At 52.5% G+C, this 26706-nt stretch overlaps 1 protein-coding gene and 1 pseudogene across 1 annotated transcript in view; both read left to right on the top strand.

Moving 5' to 3' along the window:
* Positions 1-19799, top strand: part of PRDM15 (PR/SET domain 15) — an 84728-nt gene extending 64929 nt beyond the window's left edge. The window contains 10 exon segments of the mRNA XM_035282801.3: positions 551-685; positions 1310-1473; positions 2745-2824; positions 3200-3319; positions 6596-6727; positions 7920-8003; positions 8384-8559; positions 13491-13571; positions 15091-15300; positions 16350-19799. Of these exon segments, the coding sequence (XP_035138692.2) occupies positions 551-685; positions 1310-1473; positions 2745-2824; positions 3200-3319; positions 6596-6727; positions 7920-8003; positions 8384-8559; positions 13491-13571; positions 15091-15300; positions 16350-16811 (1644 nt within the window). The 3' untranslated portion in view covers positions 16812-19799.
* LOC100896560 (uncharacterized) lies at positions 17590-19799 on the top strand (annotated as a pseudogene).
* Positions 19800-26706: the final 6907 nt, after the last annotated feature.

Genomic DNA, 26706 nt, shown 5'->3' with positions numbered 1-26706 from the left:
ACTGTCGGCCTCACCTCCTCCGGCCCAGCTGCCAGGCTTGAGGTACAGCTCCCCTGCTGTGGCTGCCTCCCAGCCTGGTCCTGGAATTCGCATCCCTGCCCGCCTTTGAGGAAAGGGAGGAGCGGAGTGGAAGCTCTGGGAGCAGGGAGGCTGTGGGCGTGATGAAGGGTGGGGGACACGCTGATCAAGAAGAACTGAAGAACAGACAGGTGGTATGGGAGGCCCCGGGGAAACAGGTGAGAGGCACCACCCACCCACTCAGGGGTGCTCCGGCAGTGCCTGGCCCTGGACACAGATTGGGATCTTCTGGGCACGTGAGAGGAAGCCACGGGTGGTGTGGAGAGTGAGCGGCTTTGGCGTTTTGGTGGGGAGCCCGCGGGATGAGCGGGGATGGGCTGGGGCACACGTGTGGCTCGTTAGGGCGTCATGAGCATCAGAGAGGCATTTTCTTCTGCATCTGGGGAAATGCTCGCTCATCCCTGTGCTGGAGATAAACTGAGGGACGCGTCTGCTGCGCTGCTAGAAACCAGAAGTGGTGGCTGTTTTCCAGGACATCGCGCTGATGGATGACCACCAGAGGGAGGAGTTTATCGGCAAGATCGGGATCTCCTCTGAAGAAAACGACGACAATTCGGACGAGAGCGCAGACTCGGAGCCTCACAAGTACAGCTGCAAGCGGTGCCAGGTATGGCGGGTCTGCCTCACGGTGCCTGGGTGGTCTGGAAAGGAAGTTGGCAGTTGCAGGGCTGCGGGCCCCATGCAGCAGGCGCCTTCATGCACCTCGGAAGCAGCCCTCCCTCCGCAAAGGCTCGGGCCAGTGGTCCTAGTGCAGGCTGGGTGCCCATCCATCACGTGTCCAGGAAGGCCAGCCTGTGTCACCTCAGGGATGGTCTATGTGGGTCTCACTGGCGCTCTCCAGGAACTCCCCTTGTGACTGGGTTCAGGAACACACGTGAAGTGTCTGGCCAGTGTGGGGATCGGCCTCCTAGAAGGCTGCAGGCTCTCCCTCTCCCCTCCCCATCCTCTTCCCTGCTCAGGCCTGAACCCCTCACAAGGGCTCCCCTGTGCATGGACAGGGCTCACCAAAAAGAAGGGTGGCTGGTTTCTCAGGAGAACCTGGCCCTGAGTTTTGAGCACGAGGCCTTATGGCTTTGTAAAAGGTCCCCATTAAGCCTCTGAGAGTCCCTTCTGCTCTGGCATGAGTCATGGGCTCGTGGGGAGTGTCGGGTGCCCTGGTTTGTGGACGATTAGCTAAGAGGACCAGGGACCTCCTGCGGATGACAGCAGGGGCCTCTCTGCCTGCGTGCAGCTCACCTTCGGCCGGGGAAAGGAGTACCTGAAGCACATCATGGAGGTGCACAAGGAGAAGGGCCATGGCTGCAGCATCTGCAACCGCCGCTTCGCGCTGAAGGCCACCTACCACGCCCACATGGTCATCCACCGTGAGAACCTGCCGGACCCCAATGTGCAGAAGTGAGGCGTGGTCGGGGGGCTCCGGGTTGTGCCAGGAGGGAGGGGCGTGCTTCCTTGCAAAGAGATGCAGGCTTTAACAAGCCATTTGTAGCTCCGAGCAAGTGAAGTCCTCTGGGTCCCAGGCCAGGGCTGGGGGCAGCCGAGCTGGGGTTTATCCTGTGCTTCCGCACAGTCTCCTGGCACCAGCTGGCCATGTTACAGGAAAATAGCGGGTTCCTGGCCTGCCCACAGAATGACCCGAAATGCTTTTTCCTGCAACAATTAGGCTTCATTAATGCCAGGCCTCATGTGACTTACAGCCCATAATCCAGGCTGGCTGCTGAGTAAGTGACTCAGCAGTCCCCTCCACGGGTGCTAAGAAGCAGCACAGCCGGCCAGCCTCCACAGACACTTACCTTCTCCAGCTGTGGCGGCGGGACCTCTGGTCACGGCACGGCAGGGCATCGCCATGCCGTCTTCTCCCTGTGTCCTCACAGGGCCTTCCCTCTGTGCGTGTCTCTGCTCTGGTCTCATCTTCTTATGAGGACACCAGTCAGCTTGGTCAGGGACCCCCCTGATGACCTCGTTCCCATGTCGTCACCTCTGCAAACACCCCATCTCCAAATGCAGTCACACACTGAAGGGTTGGGGTTGAGAGTTCAGTGTAGGAACTGGGGGGTCGCGATCCAGCCTGTGGCAGAGGCTCCGACGTTTGCTTCTTTGATCATCCCTGTGGCACCTCGTTGCCTCATGTTTGCATATGGGGTGCTGGGGAAGGTGCCGGGAAGGTGCTGGGGAAGGTGCCGGGGAAGTGCTGGGGAAGGTGCCGGGGAAGGTGCCGGGGAAGTGCTGGGGAAGGTGCCGGGGAAGTGCTGGGGAAGGTGCCGGGGAAGGTGCCGGGGAAGTGCTGGGGAAGGTGCCGGGGAAGTGCTGGGGAAGGTGCCGGGAAGGGCTGGGGAAGGTGCCGGGGAAGGTGCCGGGGAAGTGCTGGGGAAGGTGCCGGGGAAGGTGCCGGGGAAGTGCTGGGGAAGGTGCCGGGGAAGGTGCCGGGGAAGGTGCCGGGGAAGGTGCCGGGGAAGTGCTGGGGAAGGTGCCGGGGAAGGGCTGGGGAAGGTGCCGGGGAAGGTGCCGGGGAAGTGCTGGGGAAGGTGCCGGGGAAGGTGCCGGGGAAGGTGCCGGGGAAGTGCTGGGGAAGGTGCCGGGGAAGGTGCCGGGGAAGTGCTGGGGAAGGGGCCGTGGCTGCCGCAGAGCCTGAGGCTGTGCAGCTGTTCTGAGCTCATCTCTGGTTTCAGGTACATCCACCCCTGCGAGATCTGTGGGCGCATCTTCAACAGCATAGGGAACCTAGAGCGCCACAAGCTCATCCACACAGGTATGTGACTGTCAGGGTGCGGGGGCCCGGCCCTGGTGGGAGGGGGCCGGCAGGGATGGACACTGGGGGTCTCCCAGTACTCCACACACAGCTGTCGCACCTGCCTCCCCTGTGCTTTCTGCTGTTTCTCCAGCTTTTTGCGTGCTTGTCAGCCCTGCCACTCATAGCCTGGCATCTCCAGCCCCCTCACCCCTCCAGGTCCTTGGGGACCTACTCTAGCCAGGGCTCTGCAGGTGCTGCTGAAGAGGTGACCCTGCCCCTGTTACTGTGCTTCCAGCTGCAGGGCAGGCCAAGCCCCTCTTCTCGGTGTGTCCTTTTTGTGGGCACCGCAGGCAGGTAGGGTCGGCTCTGAGCTGTGGATGCCTGTGTTCTCAGGTGTGAAGAGCCACGCCTGTGAGCAGTGTGGGAAGTCCTTCGCCAGGAAGGACATGCTGAAGGAGCACATGCGTGTGCACGACAATGTCCGCGAGTACCTGTGCGCCGAGTGTGGGAAAGGTAGGTGCAGGCGCCGGGGCCACAGGCCAGGCTCAGCCAGGCTGCCTGGCCGCAGGGTGCAGGGAGGGGATGTGAGCCAGAACTGGCACATCGCACTGACCACAGTGCAGGTGGCATCACCAGGGTGTGGCTCTGGAAACCCAGAGGCTTCAGTCATTTACTTAAAAGGAAAAGACTGGAGGTAGGATTTAGATCAGGAATCTAAGAGAGAAAGCAAGTATCCGGAAAGCGGAAAGGTGTGATAAACGTAAAGGCAGAAGCAAATCACCTTCAAAGTTGGAAGATCGTGCAGGATCTGATTGTTGGAACGATTCTCAGAGCCACCGTGGGCTCCGACAGTGACGCAGAACCCTCAGCGTGTTCACCCGCAGACCAGGATCGGCAGGGGGGTGAGAGGAATTCACCACTGCCAAGGACTCTTCATTGTAACCACAGAACATTCGTTAATAACAAGCCTAGTGATAAAATGTCTCAATTAGGAAGCAAAAGAAAAAGATAATTCCAGTACATGCCATAATTTTAGCCCATTCCTGTTTTTTAAAAAAAACAACTTCCTAAAAGTTTTGGAGCAGCAGGTCTTGTCTTGGGCTGTCACCGTGACCAGCGTGAAGGCACAGAAGCTGCATTAACTCCACTCCCCGGACGAGCCCTGTGGGCACCCGCAGAATGACACTGCGTGTCAAAGCCTGAAGGAGCTGCCTGCAGAAGAGGGGTCTTTCCTTCCCCTCCTTCCTGGCCCTCAGTTCCTCGACTCAGAGGCCAGCACAGGCCTTTGTCCCTCCTCCAGGGTAACTTCATGCAGGGACGTGGGTGGTTTTAATGAAAAAGTGCATTCACTTCACCAAGACTTACTTTTTAAACAAGACAAGCAGGTCTGAAGATGGCGTTGTTACTCTCCCCTCAGACCCCGGCTGCTCCTCGCAGACCCACTGTCAGTAGCAGTGTCTGCCTGCCTCACTGGAATACACTGGCTTCCTCTCCATCCCCATCTGCCTTAAGCTCCCTGCCCTTTTCACCACCTGCCCCCAGCTCCCCTTTCCTCCCCAACGCCCCCAAGACGTCAAATTTTTAAGACAGTCTGGTGGGCCCGTCGAGACTGGAGGGCCAGAGGTGGGACTTATACAGGGCTGGCCCTCTTAGGCAGGCAAAGAGGAGCCACACCTCGGTCCCCCACAGGTCCCCACATGCCACCAGGTACCCTGGGAGGTGAGGGGTGCGGAATAAAGCCACATTTCACGATGTCGTAGACATTTAGTGTTTGAAATGTGTTAATTACTTAGTCGCATGGATTTTTAAAATGAATTCTGAATAGTTAAAATTCTGGCATTAATCCGTTGGTTACCACATTTATTTCACCTACCACCAGATTTCGGCATCGCCGTCTTGCTGTCACAGTTGCTAGTACAGACGAGCACGTGCTGTTTCTGTGCTCATTTGTTTTGCACACTTTGCTGTTCTTTTTTTACTTGGAAATGCATCTTGGAGATTTTTTTTACGTCAGAACATGTAAATATTGCCTGATTTTAATTTTCAAACCCTTGACACGGTTCCATCATGTGGATTCATATAACCAGAGCCTTTCTTCATGAAGTTTCTAGTTGTTTTTTTAATAGTCATTCATGACTGCAGTCTTGGCAGGGAACAGTGCTGCATGTTATTACTTTACATTTTTTTCCCCGAAGTTCTAGCCCTGACCAGGGACTTAGCCAGTGTCGGGGACCAAGTGCGAGGCTGTTGGAAGTCATGACGGTCTGTCGCCGGCAGGCAGGGGCAGGGCCCAGCCCACAGGTTTTCTGTGTGTGTGGAGGAAAACATCACACACAGCAATCACGTCATGGGCTCTGAAATACTCAAGAACGATCCACAAGAACTCAGCGTGGCCAGTGGGAATGTGACACTAGGTGTTGACAGCTATGAAAAAGGCATGCATGCCCTGTTCAGGCTCGGAAATGTTAAGTATTTTAAAAAACATCAGTTTTCCCCATGGTAATGTGTTGAATGAGAGCGAGCTTAAAATGCCCTCTGTGTGGCGCTTGTGTTTATTTTGAAACTGATCGCAGGTTTTCTTTGTTAAATGGAAGGAGGGACATGACAGTCACGAACGCTGGTGGCGGGGAGGTTGGAACATGCAGATGAGCGTTGCCGTCCCTTTCCTTCTTATTTATTTTCTGGCTTTTCTCTGACTGTGTATTGGTTTGGGAATTTGGAATATGTTCATTTTAGGAGCAGGAAGAGGGAGGTGCTGGGTCTCGCATGTCGACAATGACCAGCACTCTTTTTTTTTTTTTTTAATCAAAAAGATTAAAAGTAACGTTTTCAGGTGAAATCTCCCTTGGGTCGTTGGTAACAGGGCTGCGGGAGCAGTCCCCACGCGGCGGGAGCCCTGTGCTGTGTGCCTGCGGCGAGGCTTCATCTCCGGCGTTTGCTCCCCCTGCTGGCCCAGCCTTTAGAATTCTCACAGGAGGTGGTGGGCGGTCACCGCTGCATCTGGTCGGGGTGGAATGGGATGAGAAACTTTCACCAGCTTACGACCATCCGAGCTGTTTTCAGGCTCAGTAGTTCTTCCTCAAATGTGGAGGGAACACGGTGGCCTGGGAGTGCAGGCTGCCCAGTGCAGGTTCCTCCTCGGTGGTGGGGAGGCTGCCTCTGGGCTGGGTCTGCCTGTGCCCTGGTGCGTGTGAGCCTCCCGGGTGGGGGTGCCAAGCCGCCCATGCTCGTGCCCCCTGCAGAGGGCCCTGTAAAGTGCTGCCTCTCCCAGCGCCCTATGTCCTCTGGCTCAGCCTCTGTGCCAGGGCCATCCCTTTCTCCACTGGCTGCACAACTGAGGCTTTGGAATATTTCACCTTCTTAAGATTAGCTTTTTAAATCAGAGGTAGATTGAAAGCCACTACCGAAGCCATCTAGTGTCCGAACCCTAATTACCACTCATATTGTCAAGGTCATACTTTTATTAATGTATCTCTCACCTAATTCTCCTGCTGGGTTGCCATGGGCACGCTGGGAAGTTTACGCACGCCCCGTTTTGCTCATGTGTGGTTGGGGCTGAGCCAGACCCTGGCAGGGGTGAGTGCACCTGATGTCACAGTCAGTCTCTCCTGGCCTCTGGCACAGTCACTTCCCAGGTCTCACCACTGGTGGACCGGGATCCTCAGGGGCTGGCCCAGGTCCTCACTAGTACTGCGTGGGCCGCTGCCTGTGCCTGCCCCAGGGTCTCAGCATGGGCCTGGGTGGGCTGCATGGGGGTGTGGCCACCTCTGACCCACTCTGTCCTTGAAGGCATGAAGACTAAGCACGCGCTGCGCCACCACATGAAGCTGCACAAGGGCATCAAGGAGTACGAGTGCAAGGAGTGCCACCGCAGGTTCGCGCAGAAGGTCAACATGCTCAAGCACTGCAAGCGGCACACGGGTGAGTCCAGGGCTGGCCATGCCGGCCACGGCACCCGCTCTGCAGGGAAGCCAGGTGGGCCGTGGAAGGAGAGAGAGCCACCTCAAGATGGTCCCTCCTTGTGACTCCCACTGAGTGCCGGGTTCTCCAAGGGAGCTGCCTGGAGCTGTGGTGAGCAGCTGTGTGTCTCAAAAGGTCCCCCTTTCACAGGGGCTCTGTCACCCGCAGCGTGTGCCACACAGCTCACGGCGGGGATTTGGGAGACGGGTGAGTCCTTAAGTGGTCCTCCCATTGAGCCGTTTCCCCCTAAGGAATGTGCATAAGAAATAGTGACCAGACAAGGGCCAGGGATGCTCGCAAGGCTGCTTGTCATCTGCGTGTGCTAGGGCAGGTGCCAGGAGGTCAGAAGTGGCCTTGGGAGGGCGAAGGCTAAGCCTGGTTCATCCAGGAAAGAGCAAGCTGTCTGCTCGGTTGATGCGTGTTACGTTGATGTGCACGGAAAGGAGTCGGTGACACGACAGGTCACAGAGCAGCCTGTGCAGCCGCTAACACTGTTCGTCTTATGAAAGTTTTCTGCATGGGCGAGTGTGTGCTTGCGGAGAGAGGATTGAGACATCAGAATTGAGAGAAGGTTGTCCCTGGGTGATGGAACCTGTCTGAGTGTGAAGCTCTCTGGAGTGAGCCTGCTCAGGGCTCCCTGGGGGCCCTCACCTGCATGCTGGGCCCTTTCATCATCCAGCCCTCCTCACCTACCCACCTCACCTGCCCTCCTCACCCGCCTACTTCACCTGCCCTCCTCGCCTGCCCACCTCACCTGCCCACCTCGCCTGCCCTCCTGGCCTGCCCACCTCACCTGCCCACCTGCCTCCCCTGCTCCCCAGCCTGGGCAACAAGAGCGAAACTCTGTCTCAAAAAATAAATAAATAAATTCCTGTTGTTTGTCTCTGTGGGTTCCACTCTCTGTCTGTGTTCTCAGGCAGCTATCCCCACAGCTCATGACTCTCTGATACGAAATGTCACCATGGAAGCGTGAACTTTCCAAGTCACACTTTTCAGGCTGAGGCTGGGATGAGCGTTCATTGTCTGCCATCTTGCAATTCACCTTCCCCCAAAGGCTCTGCAGTGCCTAGAACACGTCAGGGGAAGATGTTCTCGGATGTGGACTGGAAACATTCATTAAACATAAGGAAGTTACGTGCGCCTTTCTCTGCAGGGATTAAAGATTTCATGTGTGAATTATGTGGGAAGACCTTCAGCGAGAGGAACACCATGGAGACCCACAAGCTCATCCACACAGGTAAGCGGGCGCAGCCTGCAGAAGCCTTCGGGGCCACACGCAATGGGCTGCCAGGGCCATCTGAGTGCCTACGGGGGTGGAAACAACTGTTGTATCACCTAGACTGTCCCAGCACAGGTAGTGATGTCTGGGCTTCATGGTGGCCCCTTGGCCTCTAAAGGTCAGCCGCCACAGCTTTCAAGTGTCCCTTCTTGAATTTCTCATATTGGAGCAGGGATGCAGAGGCTCCATGCTCATATGTGCTTGGGGACCAGCACCGGCCCTCTCAGGACGGACAGGGCGTGACAGGCTTCTTGCGGCCAGGGTCACTGAGATGACTGCACTGGTGACCTGCATGTCTTTTTCTTTCAACATTCATGTGTATCTATGTGTGTGCAAAGTGGGCAAGCAGTGGACGTGCTCCGTGTGTGACAAGAAGTACGTGACCGAGTACATGCTTCAGAAGCACGTGCAGCTCACACACGACAAGGTGGAGGCGCAGAGCTGCCAGCTGTGCGGGACGAAGGTGTCCACCAGGGCCTCCATGAGCCGGCACATGCGGCGTAAGCACCCCGAGGTAAGCTGGGGGCTGTGCCCCCCCAATGCCCTGCCAGTGGGCCCTGTGCTAGATACCCTCATGCTGGCACCTGCCCTGCCTCCCTCTGCAGAACCCAAGTTCTGGAGGCTGGGCCTGGATCTTCCGTGCCTCTGTGACTGGCACTGTCTGCCACACAGGAGGCACTGAGCGAGTGGCTGAGAAAGGCTGGGAGAGCCTCAGGCGGACCTTTGCTGAGGTTATAAATTACATCCTCCCTGAAATTACAGCAAGATGGAAGCGCAGCCCTCCCACCCCCCAATTCCTCCCACCCATGGAACCCATGTGCAAAATGGGGGCTGCGCGTGGTGTTGGGGCTGATCAAAGTGTGGTGCTGAGGACGGTCGGGGGAGATTGTACAGACGCAGGCAGAGCCTGGCTGCCCCGGAAGCCTGCTCTACACCAAGGACCGGCACTTCCCGTAGTTAAACGTGCTTTAAGAAGGAGCACCCTGCAGAACAGAACCAGAGCAAAACTTGGTGGTCAGGTCGTGGAAAGGAGTAAAAGCAGCGAAAGGAATTATAAACACGGTATCCATAGGTTTGACTCGGTAAGCACTCGGAACAAATCAGGCCAAAGGCAAAGTGGAAAATCCATGGGGCTGTGACTGTCTCAGACAGACAGAACCTGTTAACATTAGTGGTAACAAGCCCTCGCTGAGAAACGTAGCGCACCCGGGTGTGCAGAGAGGGAGCTCGTGCAGGAAGAACGTCTGTGGTGGAAAACACGTGGGAAGGCGTTCAGCTCACTGCGCATCCCAGAAACGCAAACAGTAGCAGTGGGGGACGGCACCCCTCGCCTGCGGAGGGAACAGGAGGTTTTAGGTCCAGTGTGGCCACGCTGCTGGCCGGCATGAGCTGCCGCGCTCAGCCTGGGATGCTTTTCTTGAAGGCAGCATCAGTTTAGTAGATGATTATTCCAACCCCTCGACATCCTGCAGTAGGAAACGATTCGCTTAATGACAGTTTAGCAGTGTTTGCCTACACTCACAGGCTTACACGGATTCGAAATAGAATTGTGAAATGCTCACGACGTACGTGAAAGAGCAGTATGTGCTGTGTGTGTGTGATGTGTGTGTATACAGTGTGTGTCACACACATCGTGTGTATATGTAATACTCAATTATGCAAATGAGATCGTAAAGAAAGGAGCAGAACATCCCACATGATTTTCTCGTGCTGTTGAAGGTATGAGTAATTTCTTGTCTTCACATTTTTCTCCGTTTTCTGATCCCCTGTAATGAGCGTGACTTCCTTTTGGAATTAGGAAAGCACCGTCTGTCTCAGGCATCAGTCTGGTTGGCTCCTAGTTTGGGGGTGATCCGGGATGTCGCTGTGTTTCTGCTGCTCTGCAGCCTGATCAGGCTCCTGGGTGGTGGTGTCAGTCTGGTGGCTCCTAGTTTGGGGGTGATCTGGGATGTCGTGTTCCTGCTCCTCTGCAGCTTGATCAGGCTCCTGGGTGGTGCAGGGACTCAAGCTGCTCTCTGGTCCCGGAAGCCAGGGCCCTGTGCTGGTGTCATCTGCCCTGTGCCCCGCTCAGCGGGGAGCTTGGATCCCCGTAACTGAGCTCCATTGCTTCTCTTTCCATGTAGTGACCAGATGGTGTTTTTACCTAGGAAAAGAGAGTCGGGAGCAGGAACACAAAGCACCAGGATCACCTTGGCACCTCAGCGGCAGGGCAGGCCCTGCAGCCTACCCAGCAGGCCATGAGCACAGCTGGAGTTTGAGCCATTTCTCTCCATGCCTGGGGGTTTATAGACTTCAGTGTATTGATAAAGAGTGTGCACATCACGTTTGCACACCGGAGGGAGGTTTGATGTGCATAGGTGGGTGGAGAGGCCTTGCTGATGAAGACATCTCCCACACACTGCTGGGCAGTCCTCTCCCCAGGATTAAACCACTTCCCGAGGTTACTGCAAGTTCCCCTTTTGTGCTCTGCTCCTTAAACTGGGCTGTGTGTTACGCATCCTCACTTTACTCAAGCCCAAACCAGACAGAGCCCAGTGAAAGGGGTGCGGGGGGATGTTGTCCGTTGCTGTTCTCGAGCCAGTTTGTTTCTGCAGCCTTTTGTCCTGTGCCATTCCTTTTGATCATCTCACGGTTGTCTCTTACGTTGACTCAGCATGTGCCTGCCAGTCACGGGCCAGCCAGCCACGGTCCATCCCTGCCCCCCGGACTGTACGGGCTGGGTAGGAAACAGAAGGAAAAGTAAGAAGTAGGCAGAGAGGCAAAGTAATCACAAACTAGAATAGAGGGCGTGGGCGGAAGAGGCAGCCCCGGATAGCAGCGTGAAGGGAAGGCAGGGGATTCGGTTGGCTCTGTGTGGCTGTGTGTGCAGCAGTGGGGCCTGGCTGTCTGAGAGGGGCACGTCAGGGCTCCACCAAGCCTGTCCCCGTTGGTTATGCCACAGATTCAGGAGGAGGAAGGTGCTCGTTGGAGACGAACACTTAACCAATTAAGTTAAAACTAGTTATAGTTTGACTGTTCAGCTAGTTAAACAGGAGTAAACTACTTACAGAGATTCAGAATCTTTTAGGATTGATAGTGTTTTGTGACTCCAAGCTGCAGTTTTTCTCTTCACTGTGAATGTTACATTAAAAACAAAACACTTTTCACTTTGTCTTATCTCCTAAGAATAAAGCTACTGCTTTTATAGTGGTTCTTGGTGGCATCAGCTTTCAGACGCTGTGACTAGGATTCTGATGGAGGTGCTGGTGGAAATGGTGCTAAAGGTGATGGCAGTGATGGGGGAGGTGGTGGTGGTGGTGATGATGAAGGTGGAGATGGTGATGGTGTTAGTGTTGGTGATGGTGATAGGGGTGGTAGTGGTGGTGATGCCACATGGTGGTAGTGGTACTGATGGTGAGGGTGGCGGTGACCATGTTGGTGGTGACAGTGGTGGAGGTGGAAGTATTGGTGGTGGTGATGGCGGTGACCGTGTTGGTGGTGACGGTGGTGGAGGTGGAAGTATTGGTGGTGGTGATGGTGGTGACCGTGTTGGTGGTGACGGTGGTGGAGGTGGAAGTATTGGTGGTGGTGATGGCAGTGACCGTGTTGGTGGTGATGATGGTAATGATAGTGATGGAGGAGGAGGTGACAGTGGTGGAGGTGGAAGTATTGGTGGTGGTGATGGCGGTGACCGTGTTGGTGGTGACGGTGGTGGAGGTGGAAGTATTGGTGGTGGTGATGGTGGTGACCATGTTGGTGGTGACGGTGGTAGAGGTGGAAGTATTGGTGGTGGTGATGGCAGTGACCGTGTTGGTGGTGATGATGGTAATGATAGTGATGGAGGAGGTGGTGACGGTGGTGGAGGTGGAAGTATTGGTGGTGGTGATGGCGGTGACCGTGTTGGTGGTGACGGTGGTGGAGGTGGAAGTATTGGTGGTGGTGATGGCGGTGACCGTGTTGGTGGTGACGGTGGTGGAGGTGGAAGTATTGGTGGTGGTGATGGCGGTGACCGTGTTGGTGGTGACGGTGGTGGAGGTGGAAGTATTGGTGGTGGTGATGGCGGTGACCGTGTTGGTGGTGACGGTGGTGGAGGTGGAAGTATTGGTGGTGGTGATGGCGGTGACCGTGTTGGTGGTGACGGTGGTGGAGGTGGAAGTATTGGTGGTGGTGATGGCGGTGACCGTGTTGGTGGTGACGGTGGTGGAGGTGGAAGTATTGGTGGTGGTGATGGCGGTGACCGTGTTGGTGGTGACGGTGGTGGAGGTGGAAGTATTGGTGGTGGTGATGGTGGTGACCGTGTTGGTGGTGATGGTGAGGATACTGTGACAGAGGTGATAATGAGGATGGTGGTGCTTATGTGGGTGATGATGGTGACCATAGAGAGTGCATCCACAGCAGTCTGGTCGCTTTTGCTCAGGGTCCTTTGAGAGTGTCACAGTTTAGATCTGTGCTCAGTGTCAATGAGAGAGAGTTACACTGGAGTCTTCAAAGCCGTTGTCAGGATTTATGTTAACTTACAGCACTTGCAGGCCAGCCTTTATTTGCCATCTTTTCCAAGAAGGGGCCCGACCTCGTCATTGGTGTGAATTTCACGATGCACTTCCCTGCTGTCTTTTCAAATGAGTTGCATCCACAAAGCATCGTATGCTTTTCCATTTTGATTTCCTTTAGTGTGTCAGAACTTTAAAGATGTTTGCAAAGCTGTTTGGGTGAAGCACCTTCTGGGCAGACTTTGGCTGATTTCTAGCCCCTCCCCTTTATCACACCTTCCCCTCGTGTTCTGCTGTCTCTCTGCACTCCTGTTCCATTGTCTTTCTTATGATCTAATGAGGTCATTACAAGAACAAATGCAGCTGCTGTTAGCAGGCTGTGGACAGGGAAGATCACTCACTTTTGGGCAAAACACACCGAGCTGGTGGGAGGGGCCCTGTGGGCACATAGGGTGTGCTGAGGACCCTGTTCCGTGTGGCTGTCGAAGGGAAGGTAGGGGCAGGCTGTCACTTCATCACAAAACCGACAAATGAAGGTGCTTGTGTATGGATTCAACCATTGGACGACGTGTCAGGCACAAATGTCTGCCTTTTGGTGATTCCTCACAGAACAGGGTCACCGTACCGTATCTTACCTCGCCACGGTCTTCCTTGGAAATGACAGAAGTGCCACTGAAACCTCACCCCTTTGGTGTGGGGCAGAAAAGGGAGGACAGTCTCCCCCTGGGAGAGTGGACGTGAGATGATACAGGGGCAGGAGCGTTGCAGGAGTGTGAAGTGAGGGCTGAGGATAAGCCCTGGGCGTCTGGACACAGTTTTAAAGTCAGAGCTGAATGGAGGAGATAGGAAGGGCGGCGGATGCCTGGGAGGGAAGGGCCGGAGTGGCGGATGTGGTCCCGAGGTGTGTGTGACTTCTGGGTTCCCACCTGTGTCAGCAGCACTCCCACCCCCAGCTCACACCCTGTGCTCCTCGTAGGTGCTCGCAGTGAGGATTGACGACCTGGACCACCTCCCGGAGACCACCACCATCGATGCCTCCTCCATCGGCATTGTCCAGGTGAGCAGAAACGGAGGGGTAAGCAGCAGACACCTGCAGAGGGGACCTGAGGGGCTTGGACAGGCCGGGAGGGAGCAGCTTCTAGGCCTGTGGCCAACATCACCTGTTTTCTTGGCTTCTTTTTCCCTCAGAACCTTTTAGATAATCTTCTAGTTTCTGTGATTTCAGTTCGTTGAATACTGGTGTATTTCACTTTGGAAAACAGATGTTTTCTAGAAAAAAATGAGAAATTAGAACAATTGGCTGGGTGTGGTGGCTCACCCCTGTAATCCCAGCAATTTGGGAGGCCAAGGCCGGCAGATCACTTGAGGTCAGGAGTTTGAGACCAACCTGGCCAACATGGCGAAACCCTGTCTCTACTAAAAATACAAAAATTAGCCGGTCGTGGTAGCGCATGCCTGTAATCCCAGCTACTCGGGAGGCTGAGACTGGAGAATTCCTTGAACCCAGGGGTTAGAGGTTGCAGTGAGCCAAGATAGCGCCATTGCCCTCCAGCCTGGGTAACAGAGTGAGACTCCATCTCAAAAATAAAAAAAAAGGAAATTAGAATAGTCTTTAAACTGTTATAAGCAAAATTAGTTTACTGATTAGATGAACTAACTTTTTAAAGAAATTTTTAGTTAGCAAAAGTTTCTTTATTACAAAGAGAGTGCCATGCTCTCAGTGGTCCCAGATGACGTTTCTGCCTCTTGTTCTGAGACAGTGCCTTAGAGCGCAGTCTTGATGAAGTGACATGTCCGGCTGAGTGACGTGCGGCAGCGCAGCTCCAGCCGGAACCCACAGGCTGTTTCTACCCTGGGCGAGTCATGGGCATGGAGGGCAGGGACGTCCCACCATGACCACAGTGTAGGCCTCCACTGGGTCTGTCTGCCACTGGGGTAGGACCGGGTCGTGTGGAACGGTGTGGGAGGAGTGCAGGTGAGCCCTCAGCAGCCACCGCTGCCCCGCAGCCCTGTGAACCTGAGCGAGCCTGGCTGTGGAGCCGGCCCAGTTCAGAAGATGGGGTCACAGCCCGGCGCAGGGAAGCATGCGGGGAGGGGACCCACTGGGATCATCACTGCAGCGGGCCCTGGTTTCCTGTCCCAAGCGGAGATGACCCCACAGTTTTGTGGTCAAACCTATTTTCATTCAAAATGGTTTTTCACGGTGGATCTGTTGCAGCCTTGGGAAAGGGAGCCCTGATTTGAAAGTGCTTTCAGCTTTGCTCTACAAGCTCCCCAGGGCGGAAACTTTCCTTTACCCAGTGGCTTAAAAAATTAGTTTAAAAAAAGTATTTACATTTTGGCATAAAATATGACTTTTCAAAATATGACTTATATGTATTTAAAAAAAAAAAAACTGCAACTAAAGGAACTTGCCCCAATCCTTAGAAATACAAGAACCAGCTGTGGTCACGCTGTTTGCTGTGGCAGCTCAGTGGCCCACGAGCCTTCCCACTGATCCAAGCATGTGTCCAGGACAGTGCTGGGGCTGCCCTGGCCACTGCGTGACGTGACCAACTCACCTGATTTTCTTGCAGCCTGAGCTGACTCTGGAGCAGGAAGATTTGGCCGAAGGGAAGCACGGGAAAGCCACCAAGAGAAGTCACAAGAGAAAGCAGAAGCCGGAAGAGGAAGCGGGCGCTCCAGTGCCTGAGGACACCACCTTCAGCGAATACTCAGAGAAAGAGACCGAGTTCACAGGCAGCGTAGGCGACGAGACCAACTCCGCCGTGCAGAGCATTCAGCAGGTCGGTTTGCTGCTTCAGGCTCCGATTAGGTGCCAGTCACTTTAGCCAGCGGCGGCTTTCCCTGAGCGTGAGAGCCCTATGTGTGTGTGACTCCTGCTGTTTTTACTATACACGGTGCACGTGGTAGGCTCCATGTGGTTGAAGGCGGCAGACATGTTCCATTATTCACTCAAGCATGTTTCACGTAAGCATTTCTGAGTTCTGACCTACAGGCCATGCTTGTCATTGTTAGTGGCAGAGTACGTTCGAGCATGTTGAAGAGCAGTACCCCTGCCCGGGTGGGAAGTAGGCGGGCCGTTTGCAGTTGGCGGAGGTCACAGATGGCCTGCCCAAATACCCTTGCGTGAAAGTTCAGCCCTTGCGTTTGCCGACCAGCCGGAGAGCAGGGACCTGCAAAGCAGAGGATGCCTCAGTATGGAGGGGAAGGCAAGGCTGCGATTGGCCCACAGTCCCACTGTCCTGACCGGAACCTGCCGTCTTGCTCAGCCTGCGTCACTCTTGCTTTCGAAACGTCCGAGGGTTGGATCAGTCTGTCTCAGACTCACTTCTCTCTCTTGTTTTGGGGGATGGTCATCTTGACTGCAAAAGTTCCTCATTTATTTGGCCTTTCATCACTCTCCATGAAAGAGAATGTGTTCTCTTATTAGCAATTGGTACTGCAAATATTTTTATTGTTCTTTTTAGTTTTGTGGTGGGATTTTCATTTACCAACCGCAGGGCACGTGAGAGGATTGAGTAGAAAAGAATCAATCTGTTTTCTGTCTTTTCATGCTTACTTTTTTCTGTTTTGTTTTTTTCTAGCCAGTGAAATTAATATGTTTCTCCTTCCTTCATGATTGTGTGCGTTTCTTGTTTTTCTTTTCTGCTGGAGTTTTTCCAGAACAAAATTAACTTCGTTTCCTCTTTCACCAAAGAATGTGGTGCGTCCTGTTCCTGGGGCCGGGTGTGTGGTTGTTTCAGCGGGTAGCAGAGCGCACCCTGGGGAGATCCGTGCGTTCTCCATTTCACAGAAATAACGACCTGATTCCTGCTGTGTGTGACTCTTCCAGGTAGTGGTGACCCTGGGCGACCCAAATGTGACCACACCGCCCAGCTCAGTCGGCTTGAGCAACATCACCGTGACCCCCATCAGCACTGCAGCTGGGACTCAGTTTACCAATCTGCAGCCGGTGGCCCCCGAGCGCCAGTTACAGCTGGACAGCTCGGTCCTGACCGTGACCTTCGATGCCGTCAGCGGCTCTGCCATGTTGCACAGCCGGCAAAGTGACGTCCAGATCCACCCCCAGCCCGAAGCCTCGAACCCACAGTCTGTGGCCCACTTCATCAATCTGACCACCCTGGTCAACTCCATCACGCCCCTGGGGAGCCAGCTCAGTGACCAGCACCCCCTTACATGGCGGGCAGTGCCCCAGACTGACGTCCTGCCGCCCCCGCAGCCGCAGGCGGCCCCGCAGCAGGCAGCCCAGCCCCAGGTGCAGGCGGAGCAGCAACAGCAGATGTACAGCTACTGAGCTGCCTTAACCAGACTCGGGCAGGGACTGCAGAGGGAGGTTTTCTGTTTAGATTTGTTTGCTGGATACCAAACAAAGTCACGCATTGCAATGGAAGGTTGACTTAGCTTTGCAGAGTCTCTCCAGATCCCCCCAGCAACCATTGCGGGCTGTCAGCTTAACTCCAGAAGTGACCTCTGGCAGGCTGGCCTTTTAAACTAGCTGAGGTTCCACACTATGCCTTACCAAGGCAGCAAGTCCTGGGCGGGGGCTGCAGCCACTGCCCCTCCCAGAACCAGTGTTCGCTTGTCACACGGTTTGGGAAAGTGAAGCCGAGGGAGAAGCAGGATTGTCAGAGGCAGGAGATAAGTTATTAGAAACACAAACGCTCATCTTCTTTCCTTCAGATCTTAGTTCCTGTAGAGGACACAGGCAGTCTTCACAGGTGGCAGCAGGCAGCAGGAATGTTCTGTCCTCGCTTCCGGATCGTTTTGCAAGGGAGCAGATAGAAGTCACAGTAACATCTATTCTCTCTGAACTCTGAGTTGAGTCGGTTCCTAGACAGCTATGGGCTGAAACCACATGTGAGGCGTGCTGAGCCGCACGTGACCCTCCAGCCTTCAAGGTCATCGTGGGCAGGGGTCACATGAGGTCACGGACTCTGCCTCCAAAGGCATCTTAGTATTATCCGTGAATCGATTTCCAATAGAGTTTTTTCCTTTTTTTTAAACTTGATTTCAAACGTACATTATGTATTCAAGACTGTTACGGCCAACATTATGTCTTAGTTTTACGTTAACATGAGAAAGTCGTGTGCACTGTAGGACCGCTGGTCCCTGTCCGCCCTCCACAGCTGCCCAGATGCAGGGGGTCGCACGCTGTGGTGAGGAGTGAGCCTCCCTGCTGCCCCCAGCGGCTCCTCCGGGCTCCGGGTTGTCTCAGGATTCTCTACAATCCAAATGTGTTCATTCTGGCTGAAGCCCAGCCAGAATCCCCTGAGTGGAAAAAACAGGGAAAATTCATGTTTTCCTTCTGTTTAAACTTTAATTCCAAAGGTTGGTGTATTCAAAGACCAGTTTCCTATAAAAATAATGAAGGAGTTTGGCTCTTTACAGTGGAAAAGTGTAGGTATTTCTGAAACACAGAGAAAATGCTATTTCCTGCCAGAGCTACTGAAAGCAGAGGTTAGTTCACTCATAGAAGCATGAATTGCCCCTGAAACTGAATGTGCGGCTGACAGCCAGGTCTGCCTGTGTGGGGACACATGCTGTCATGTTGTGTACCAGTTTTCCTGGTACACAAGTTCCTCCCCAGGCAGTTTCCGGGGGCAGGGGCCAGGGCAGGGTGGCAGCCAGCCCTCCTGCTGCCACCATGGAAACACTGAGAGGTGTGGGGAGAGGTTTGTTCTTAACTTTCCTGGTACTCTTTTGAACGCCGATCGCAGTGAGAGGATACACCTGCCTTAACGTGTCCGTCTTTGCCAGTCGTCCCAGGTCCTGTACTCACGGGGGTCCATCTTGAAGAAACACTGACATGGCTCAGTGACTGACAGCGAGCAGTCCCGGTGTTACCAGCAAAGCAAAGGATGGTTGTGTTTTTCAGAATGCAGCCTTCTCAGCATTTCACCGCACTCCAAACAGCAGACTCTTGAAGATGGGGCTGGAATTTGTTTTGTGCAATATATGCCTTCATGAACTAAGGGAAGTTCCTCCCCAGGCAGCAGGCAGAAGGCTCTGCAGGGCTCACCTCACCCGCCATCACTTGTGCCCAGCTCTCACCTCTCGGTTGAATTAATAGTGGGAGATCATTTGACTTTTAATTTATGAGAATGATTTTATGTTAATATTTATGTATATAATTAACTGTTTTATACATAGTAGTTTCATCAAATGAATTGGGCTCGGGTGATATTGTCTCCATTCTCCAGATACAAGTGGTCCAGGCATCCATGGAATCAGCAGGAGACCAGGGCTCCTAAGATATATTTTTTAAAATCAATATCGAGTTTTTTTTGCCTTTGCCCAATCTAAAGGGCAGATGACCTCGCACAGACTCCCAACAGGCCTTGGGCTCACGACGAACCATCCACTAGCATTGATCTTTGATTCCTCTTCCCTATAAAATAAAGGCCTTGGAAATCAGTTTTATTTTTTTAAAGAAGTTGTTTTAGTGCCTAGAATAAGACCGCATCAAATGTTTTTACAGAACCTAATTTAGATTGCGTGGTGTATACCACTGTTTCTCTCAGACACCTCATACTTCTTGTTATAAGTGAGAATTCTAAAGAAAAATCAAACTCCCAAGTTTTCTGTAAACGTACGTGGTCTTAATAGGGTCCCTGTCCGAGGCAAAGTGGGTTGTCTTAAAGCAACTGTTACAGATTTGCATAAAAGAACCCAGATAGCAAAATACAACAGCCAAGTACCACCCAGCCAGAAGAGTCCTCAGCCGGACGCGGTTCTGCATAGTGATCATCTTTTTCTGACTGATCCAAGGTGCACAGATGTATCCATAAAGGAAGACGTTAGATTCAGCCGCTGCGGCCACCAGGCTCTGTGGGCCCATCTCAGTGGAGGGTTTGTTTGGGACCTGTGGCTCTGTGCAGCTGTGCGCAGTGCCTTCCACTGGTGGGGCTCTTGGAGACAGGCCACAGGTACAGCCGCTCCCCGTGAATCCCGGTCTCCGGGTTGAGAAGGGGCCCGGGCCTCCGGAATGCTCTAGTGTGTGATGTGTTCTCAGGAAAACGTTCTGTGCCAAGTGCCGCCTCACTGTGTCCAGCGTGGAATGGTGCTGGAGGGCCCGGCGCAGAAGGCAGACCTCCCATTCCTCTACCGTTCCTGTCTGCAGCATCCAAAGGCGGAAGGCTCATGACTTCCCTGTTAGAGGCGGCGTCTCGGACTTTCCCGTTGGATTTTGAGGCATTAAGTTGGTGTGGAGATGTTGGGTGTATTTTGTGTCCCATCAGTTTGTATGATGATGAATAAAAGGTGCTGTGACCCTTGTTTTTCAGTTGCTGGCCTTCTGCTCCCACTGCCTGGTAGGGAAGGTGGCAGTTTGTATACTTTGAGAATGCTCGCAATTCCTGCTGTCAGCCACATCTCGATTCCTCTCAGGTCCAGCACCCATAAAATGTTTGGGCTGTTTGAAATGTTCCCTGAGATATTGAGCTGCAAAGAGGGTGCATGTAGCATTTTTTCTAAAGCTTAGATCAAGAGAAAACAGGCACAAAAAGGATCCATAGCTAGAGAGAGGCGAGTCCTTGCAGGCGTTTCTTTGGGCAGGTGGTCTGAAATGATCCCTTACTGATCTGTTGATTAAGTGTTAAATGATGTATTCTAATTTGCTAGGTCTTTTTTTTTTTTTTTTTTTTTTTTTTGAGACGATGACTTGCTCTGTCACCCAGGCTGGAGTGCAGTGGTGAGATCTTGGCTCACTGCAGCCCCTGCCTCCCAGGTTCACGTGATTCTTCTGCCTCGGCCTCCCAAGTAGCTGAGATTACAGGTGTCCACCACCGCACCAGGCTAATTTTTGTAGTTTTAGTAGAGACTGGGTTTCACCACGTTGGCCAGGCTGGTCTCAAACTCCTGGCCTCAAATGTTCCACCCACCTGAGCCTCCCAAAGTGCTGGGATACAGGCGTGAGCCACGGTGCGTGGCCTGCTAGGTCATTTTTAAGTTTGGAAATACCTTACATATCCAGTCTTCTGAGGACCTGACCTGTGAGGACCAAGCCTTGGATATTTTCACCATATTTTAAATAGCATCTGGTAGCAACGAATTCCGCCAGGAAGTAGGATTCATTCATTTCACATTTTGCCAGTTGTGAGCACATCCTTGGGTGTGCGAGACCTGTGTGGTTCTCGTACACAAAGGCAGCCTTTCAGCCTTTCTGCCTCTCCGTGCAGAGGAACGGTGACGTTGACGTCCACAATTCATCAGTGCCCCCATGTTTCTTCCTGGGGTGCAAATTACCGCCTAGTGATTTGCTCTGCTAAGAGCCATGTAATGCAGCGGAAAACTCACAAGGACACAGTCTGAATACAGCCTTTTCACAAGCATTAGGCACAAGCTCCCATAGAGGGCGAGAGAGCCCGGCCACTGGCTTCTTCCCCATCAGGTTGTACAACTGGTGAGAGTATCCTCACAGGGGTCCTCGTTCTGGCGTGACTGGGATGAGTGACCTTGCCTGTGTGGCAGTGTAATCATCAGAATTATCTGGAAGTGGCCCTGGGTTGCCTGGAAAGAGCTGGTCGGGGCCTCCCCTCCCACCCAAGCCTTGCTTCCAGTGGAGCTGAGAGCTTCCCCTCCCTTAGCTGGAGGGTTCCCAGGTGGAGGCAGCTGCTCCCAACTCAAGAGGGAGGCCCAGTCCCCCAGCCCAGCCAACCACAGGGGCCAGGACACACATCCTACCATGTGTGTGGAGTGGACATCGCTGCTGAAGAGCACTAAAGACCACCCCAGACTCTACAAGGTGGGTCATCTTGTCCTCCTCACGTGAGAAAAGTAGTGAAGTCAGGTAGCTTGCTGCAGGCCACGCTGTGGGTAACTTGTAAAGTTAGAGTCCTATCCCCATACCTGCTGATCCCAAACCTACAGTCTTGTTCCTCTTGTGACTTGGCCTGGAAGTCCTCAAAAAAAAAAGTCATTGTAGTTGAACCATATGAAACCGTGGCTTCTGTAGGTCAAAAACTGCCAAACATTAGTTACTGCATGTGGTTCACCCTGCTGTGATCGGGCCACATGACTTTATTTTTGCCAGTTTAGTTTTCTAAATGTTTGAATTCTCTGAGTCCAGTATTTAAGTGCTGTTGAATTTTGTAAAGAAGCTTTCTTGTTAGTGATAAGTCATGAACAGTCTGCTCTGAGCAAAAGTCCCTAGGGTCAGATAGAAAAGGTGAACATACGGCCGGGCTCGGTGGCTCACGCCTGTAATCCCAGCACTTTGGGAGGCCGAGGCGGGTGGATCACGAGGTCAAGAGATCGAGACCATCCTGGTCAACATGGTGAAACACTGTCTCTACTAAAGACACAAAAAATTAGCTGGGCATGGTGGCACGTGCCTGTAATCCCAGCTACTCGGGAGGCTGAGGCAGGAGAATTGCCTGAACCCAGGAGGCGGAGGTTGCAGTGAGCCGAGATCGCGCCATTGCACTCCAGCCTGGGTAACGAGAGTGAAACTCTGTCTCAAAAAAAAAAAAGAAAAGAAAAGGTGAACATACTTATATCATAATGTTTATATGTAAGTACACAGTTCTGAATATTTTAATTTTTTATTTTAGGTTTTCTTGGACTGGGATCAAGAAATGGAAAGTTGGCCCTGTGTTTCAGAGCTATTAGACATGGCAGGCAAAGTGATTAAATGTTTTTTTTGAAATTGTGGACTCATAGCAAATTGCCCAGTACGAGGGAGATCCCATGAACTCTTCTCCCAGGTTCCTCTAACCAGAGCAGCTCACATACCCTCAGCACGATCACAAGGCCGGGAAATTGACACTGGTCACTACTGTGAACTGCTCTACAGACTTGATTCAGATTTCCACAGTTTTCACACACACTCATTTGTGTGCCTAGTTTTATGTAGTTTTTTTTTTTTTTTAAGCTAGAATTTTTTTTAACTTTATGTTTTGAGACAGTCTCACTCTGTCTTCCAGGCTAGAGTGCAATGATGCAATCTTGACTCACTTCAATCTCCACTTCCCGGGCTCAGATGATCCTACTGCCTCAGTGTCCCAAGTAGCTGGGACTACAGGCACACGCCACCACACCTGCCTGATTTTTGTATTTTCTAAAGATGGACAGGGTTTCGCCTCCCTAGCCTCCCCCATTTCTCCCCCATTCCCTAGCCTCCCCATCCCTCGCCATCCCCTAGCCTCCCCCATCCCTCCCCATCCCCTAGCCTCCCCCATCCCTCCCCATCCCCTAGCCTCCCCCATCCCTCCCCCATTCCCTAGCCTCCCCCATCCCTCCCCATCCCCTAGCCTCCCCCATCCCTCCCCATCCCCTAGCCTCCCCCATCCCTCCCCCATTCCCTAGCCTCAGGCAATCACCATCTGCTCTTTACCTCTATACTTTTATCATTTCAAAAATGTATATAAAATGAAATCATACATTCTGTAACTTAAAAGTATATGGTGTATTTGTCTATCAAAGTATTATTCTTTACATGTTAACCATGATTTTTTTTTCTTTTTTTGAGACAGAGTCTCACCCTGTTGTCAAGGCTGCAGTGCAATGACACAGTCTTGGCTCACTGCAGCCTCCACCTCCCAGGTTCAAGCGATTCTCCTGCCTCAGCCTCCCAAGTAGCTGGGATTACAAGCGTGTGCCACCACATCCAGCTGATTTTTGTATTTTTAGTAGAGATGGGGTCTCACCATGTTGGCCGGCCAGGTCTCAAACTCCTGACCTCAGGTGATCCACCCACTTCGGCCTCCCAAAACCATGATTTTTTTAATGGAAACTTTTATTGAGATAGTAGATCACATAAAATCAACTTTTACTGAGATGGTAGATTTACATGCAGTTATCAAAAATCATCCAGAGGGATGTCTTATACTTCGTCCAGTTTCCCCCCGCGGTAACAGTGTGAAAAACGATTGTACCATATCACAGTTAGAATTGGCTTGGATACAGTCCCGCGGTCTTATTCAGATTTCGTTCATACTCTCTCTCTCTCTGTGTATGGGATTCTGTACAGGGCTGGGATATCATTGTGTTTGTCTGTATATCTGCCCCGCATCCAGACACCAAATATGTCACTTTTGAAACTGTTTTTACCACGCGGCACAACACCCTGGAGATGCATCCGAGTTGTTGCGTGTGTGAGTAGTTCCTTCTTTTCCACTGCTGAGACTGTGATGTGGATACACTATGGTTTCGTTAGCATTTACCCACCGAAGGACAGTTTCACTTTTGTCCAGTTTGCAGCTATTCTGAACCAAAGTGTCTATGAATATTTTTGTATGAGAATTTTTGTGTACATAAATTTTCATTTCTCTGGAATAAATGCCCAGGAGTAAGATTACTGGGCTGAAGATCAGTGTAAAGGTTCTGGGGAATAGTAACTGTGGAACTGCCTTATAACCAATGTTAAATCATTTCAAATGTGGTTTGTATTTTCCATATAACGAGCGTTGTGTGGTGCAGAGGCTGTAAAAATTATGCTGTATTCTAAGAGAAAAATTTAACAATTAAGATCATAGTTACGGGAGATAAGAAAAAAAATTGCTCCTAGGAAATGGGGAGGGATGGGGAGGCTAGGAGATGGGGAGGGATAGGGGAGGCTAGGGAATGGAGGGATGGGGAGGCTAGGAAATGGGGAGGGATGGGGAGGCTAGGAGATGGGGAGGGATAGGGGAGGCTAGGGAATGGAGGGATGGGGAGGCTAGGAAATGGGGAGGCTAGGAGATGGGGAGGGATAGGGGAGGCTAGGGAATGGAGGGATGGGGAGGCTAGGAAATGGGGAGGGATGGGGAGGCTAGGAGATGGGGAGGGATAGGGGAGGCTAGGGAATGGAGGGATGGGGAGGCTAGGAAATGGGGAGGGATGGGGAGGCTAGGAGATGGGGAGGGATAGGGGAGGCTAGGGAATGGAGGGATGGGGAGGCTAGGGAATGGGGAGGGATGGGAGGCTAGGGATAGGGGAGGCTAGGATATGGGGAGGGATAGGGGAGGCTAGGGAATGGGGAGGGATGGGGAGGCTAGGGATAGGGGAGGCTAGGATATGGGGAGGGATAGGGGAGGCTAGGAGATGGGGAGGGATAGGGGAGGCTAGGGAATGGGGAGGGATGGGGAGGCTAGGGAATGGGGAGGGATGGGAGGCTAGGGATAGGGGAGGCTAGGATATGGGGAGGAATAGGGGAGGCTAGGAGATGGGGAGGGATAGGGGAGGCTAGGAGATGGGGAGGGATAGGGGAGGCTAGGGAATGGGGAGGGATGGGGAGGCTAGGGAATGGGGAGAGATGGGGAGGCTAGGGAATGGGGAGGGATAGGGGAGGCTAGGGAATGGGGAGGGATGGGGAGGCTAGGGGATGGGGAGGGATGGGGAGGCTAGGGAATGGGGAGGGATAGGGGAGGCTAGGAGATGGGGAGGGATAGGGGAGGCTAGGGAATGGGGAGGGATGGGGAGGCTAGGGAATGGGGAGGGATGGGGAGAGATAGGGGAGGCTAGGAGATGGGGAGGGATGGGGAGGCTAGGAGATGGGGAGGGATGGGGAGGCTAGGAGATGGGGAGGGATGGGGAGGCTAGGGAATGGGGAGGGATGGGGAGGCTAGGGAATGGGGAGGGATAGGGGAGGCTAAGAGATGGGGAGGGATGGGGAGGCTAGGGGATGGGGAGGGATGGGGAGGCTAGGGGATGGGGAGGGATGGGGAGGCTAGGGGATGGGGAGCTCAGATGTTCCACGGGGAGACAAGGCTCCCAACATCTTTTGCTTTTAGCCATGGTTTTTCTGGGTCTAGGTGTTGTTGGAAGACATACTTTCTTAGTCACCAAGCTTCGACACTCCAAACCAATAGCTGAATATGTTCAATCCAGTTGGAATTAGCACTTGAAATTTTCAAGTCTTCAGGAGACTCGAAAGCCCTCATCTCTAATGATTCACTCTTATTAATAAGATCACTAATGAATTCTTCAACTTTGTTCATTAAATTCCATTTGTTGTCCCTTTTCAGCAGATGGTAAAACATGATTCTTCAAGCCTTTTAATTCTCCATGCCACCTTCATGATTAATGGAATGTAACTGTCCGGTAGAAGATGGTTCTTTAGGACTAGTGATCGTCATTATGCTCAGTGATTACATAATGGAAATAGTCAACAACATGGCATTTATCTGACATAATTGTGTAAGTCTCAGGTCTAAAATTGCAGTACATTCTGATGCCCCTTGGGTACACATTGGCATTTAAATAGAGACTCCAGTGGTGTATTGCTGTGCCTTATTGGTTTTAAACAATTATATTCCCTAACTGTCCCCACACATTTAGACCATTCCTATATGACCTTCTAGTGCCCAGCTTGGGACAGTCTATTAGAGACCCTTGATGGATAAAATAAAAAACAGTGGAGACTCCCTGGAAATACCGCAGTGAAACAAATACCCCATGTCTTATGCTTTAAGTATCTTAGCATCCCGAGCTGAGATCTTTATAGCAATTGGTTGTCTACTTGGTAGATTGGACACTGATTTGTTTAGTGCTTTAGAAACAGCTAAAATATAAAACTGAAAATAATTCTTTTTAAATATCCAGCCCGCCAATTTCGGCTAAGAAGATCAACAGCCCGACGTGCCATCACTGTCATTCGCCAACACTGTCTCAGTCACCCCCTGAAATACTTGTTATCTCATTATTAGATGACTTAGGTTTCTCAGTGAAAGGATAGAATTCATTGTCAGTAAAATAGAATTATTCATTATTTTTACTTTCTTGAGACAGAGTCTCATTTATGTCACCCAGTCTGGAGTGCAGTGGTGCGATCACGTCTCACTGCAGCCTCAACTTCCTGGGTTCAGGTGATTCTCCTACCTCAGCCTCCCGAGCAGCTGGGTCTATAGGTGTGCACCGCCATGCCCAGAGAATTTTTGTGTGTGCTTTTTGTAGAGACAGCGTTTCACCGTGTTGCCCACTGGTCTCTAACCTGCTGACTCAAGTGATCCACCCGCTTCAGCCTCCCAAAGTGCTGAGATGACAGGTGTGAACCTGTCATCAGTAAAGTATCATTACAAAATATTGTCTCAGTGAATCTGTAATTTTGTGTTTGTGGAACTGGGCTTCTTTTCTTGGTTTTTGGTTCAGTGTCAGTACTTTGAGGAAATTGGGAATTTTGAGAGGCTGCCAGGCCGTTACATAGGCCAAATAATTCCTTTAAAGAGAACAGCACTGTTTAAGTGGGTACCTTGCACTCCAGGCTGAAGTGC

This window comes from Callithrix jacchus, chromosome 21 (assembly GCF_049354715.1).
Source record: "Callithrix jacchus isolate 240 chromosome 21, calJac240_pri, whole genome shotgun sequence".
Taxonomy (NCBI): Eukaryota; Metazoa; Chordata; class Mammalia; order Primates; family Cebidae; genus Callithrix; species Callithrix jacchus.
Note: the sequence above shows the minus strand (reverse complement) of the source record. Positions and strands in the feature narration are given on the sequence as shown.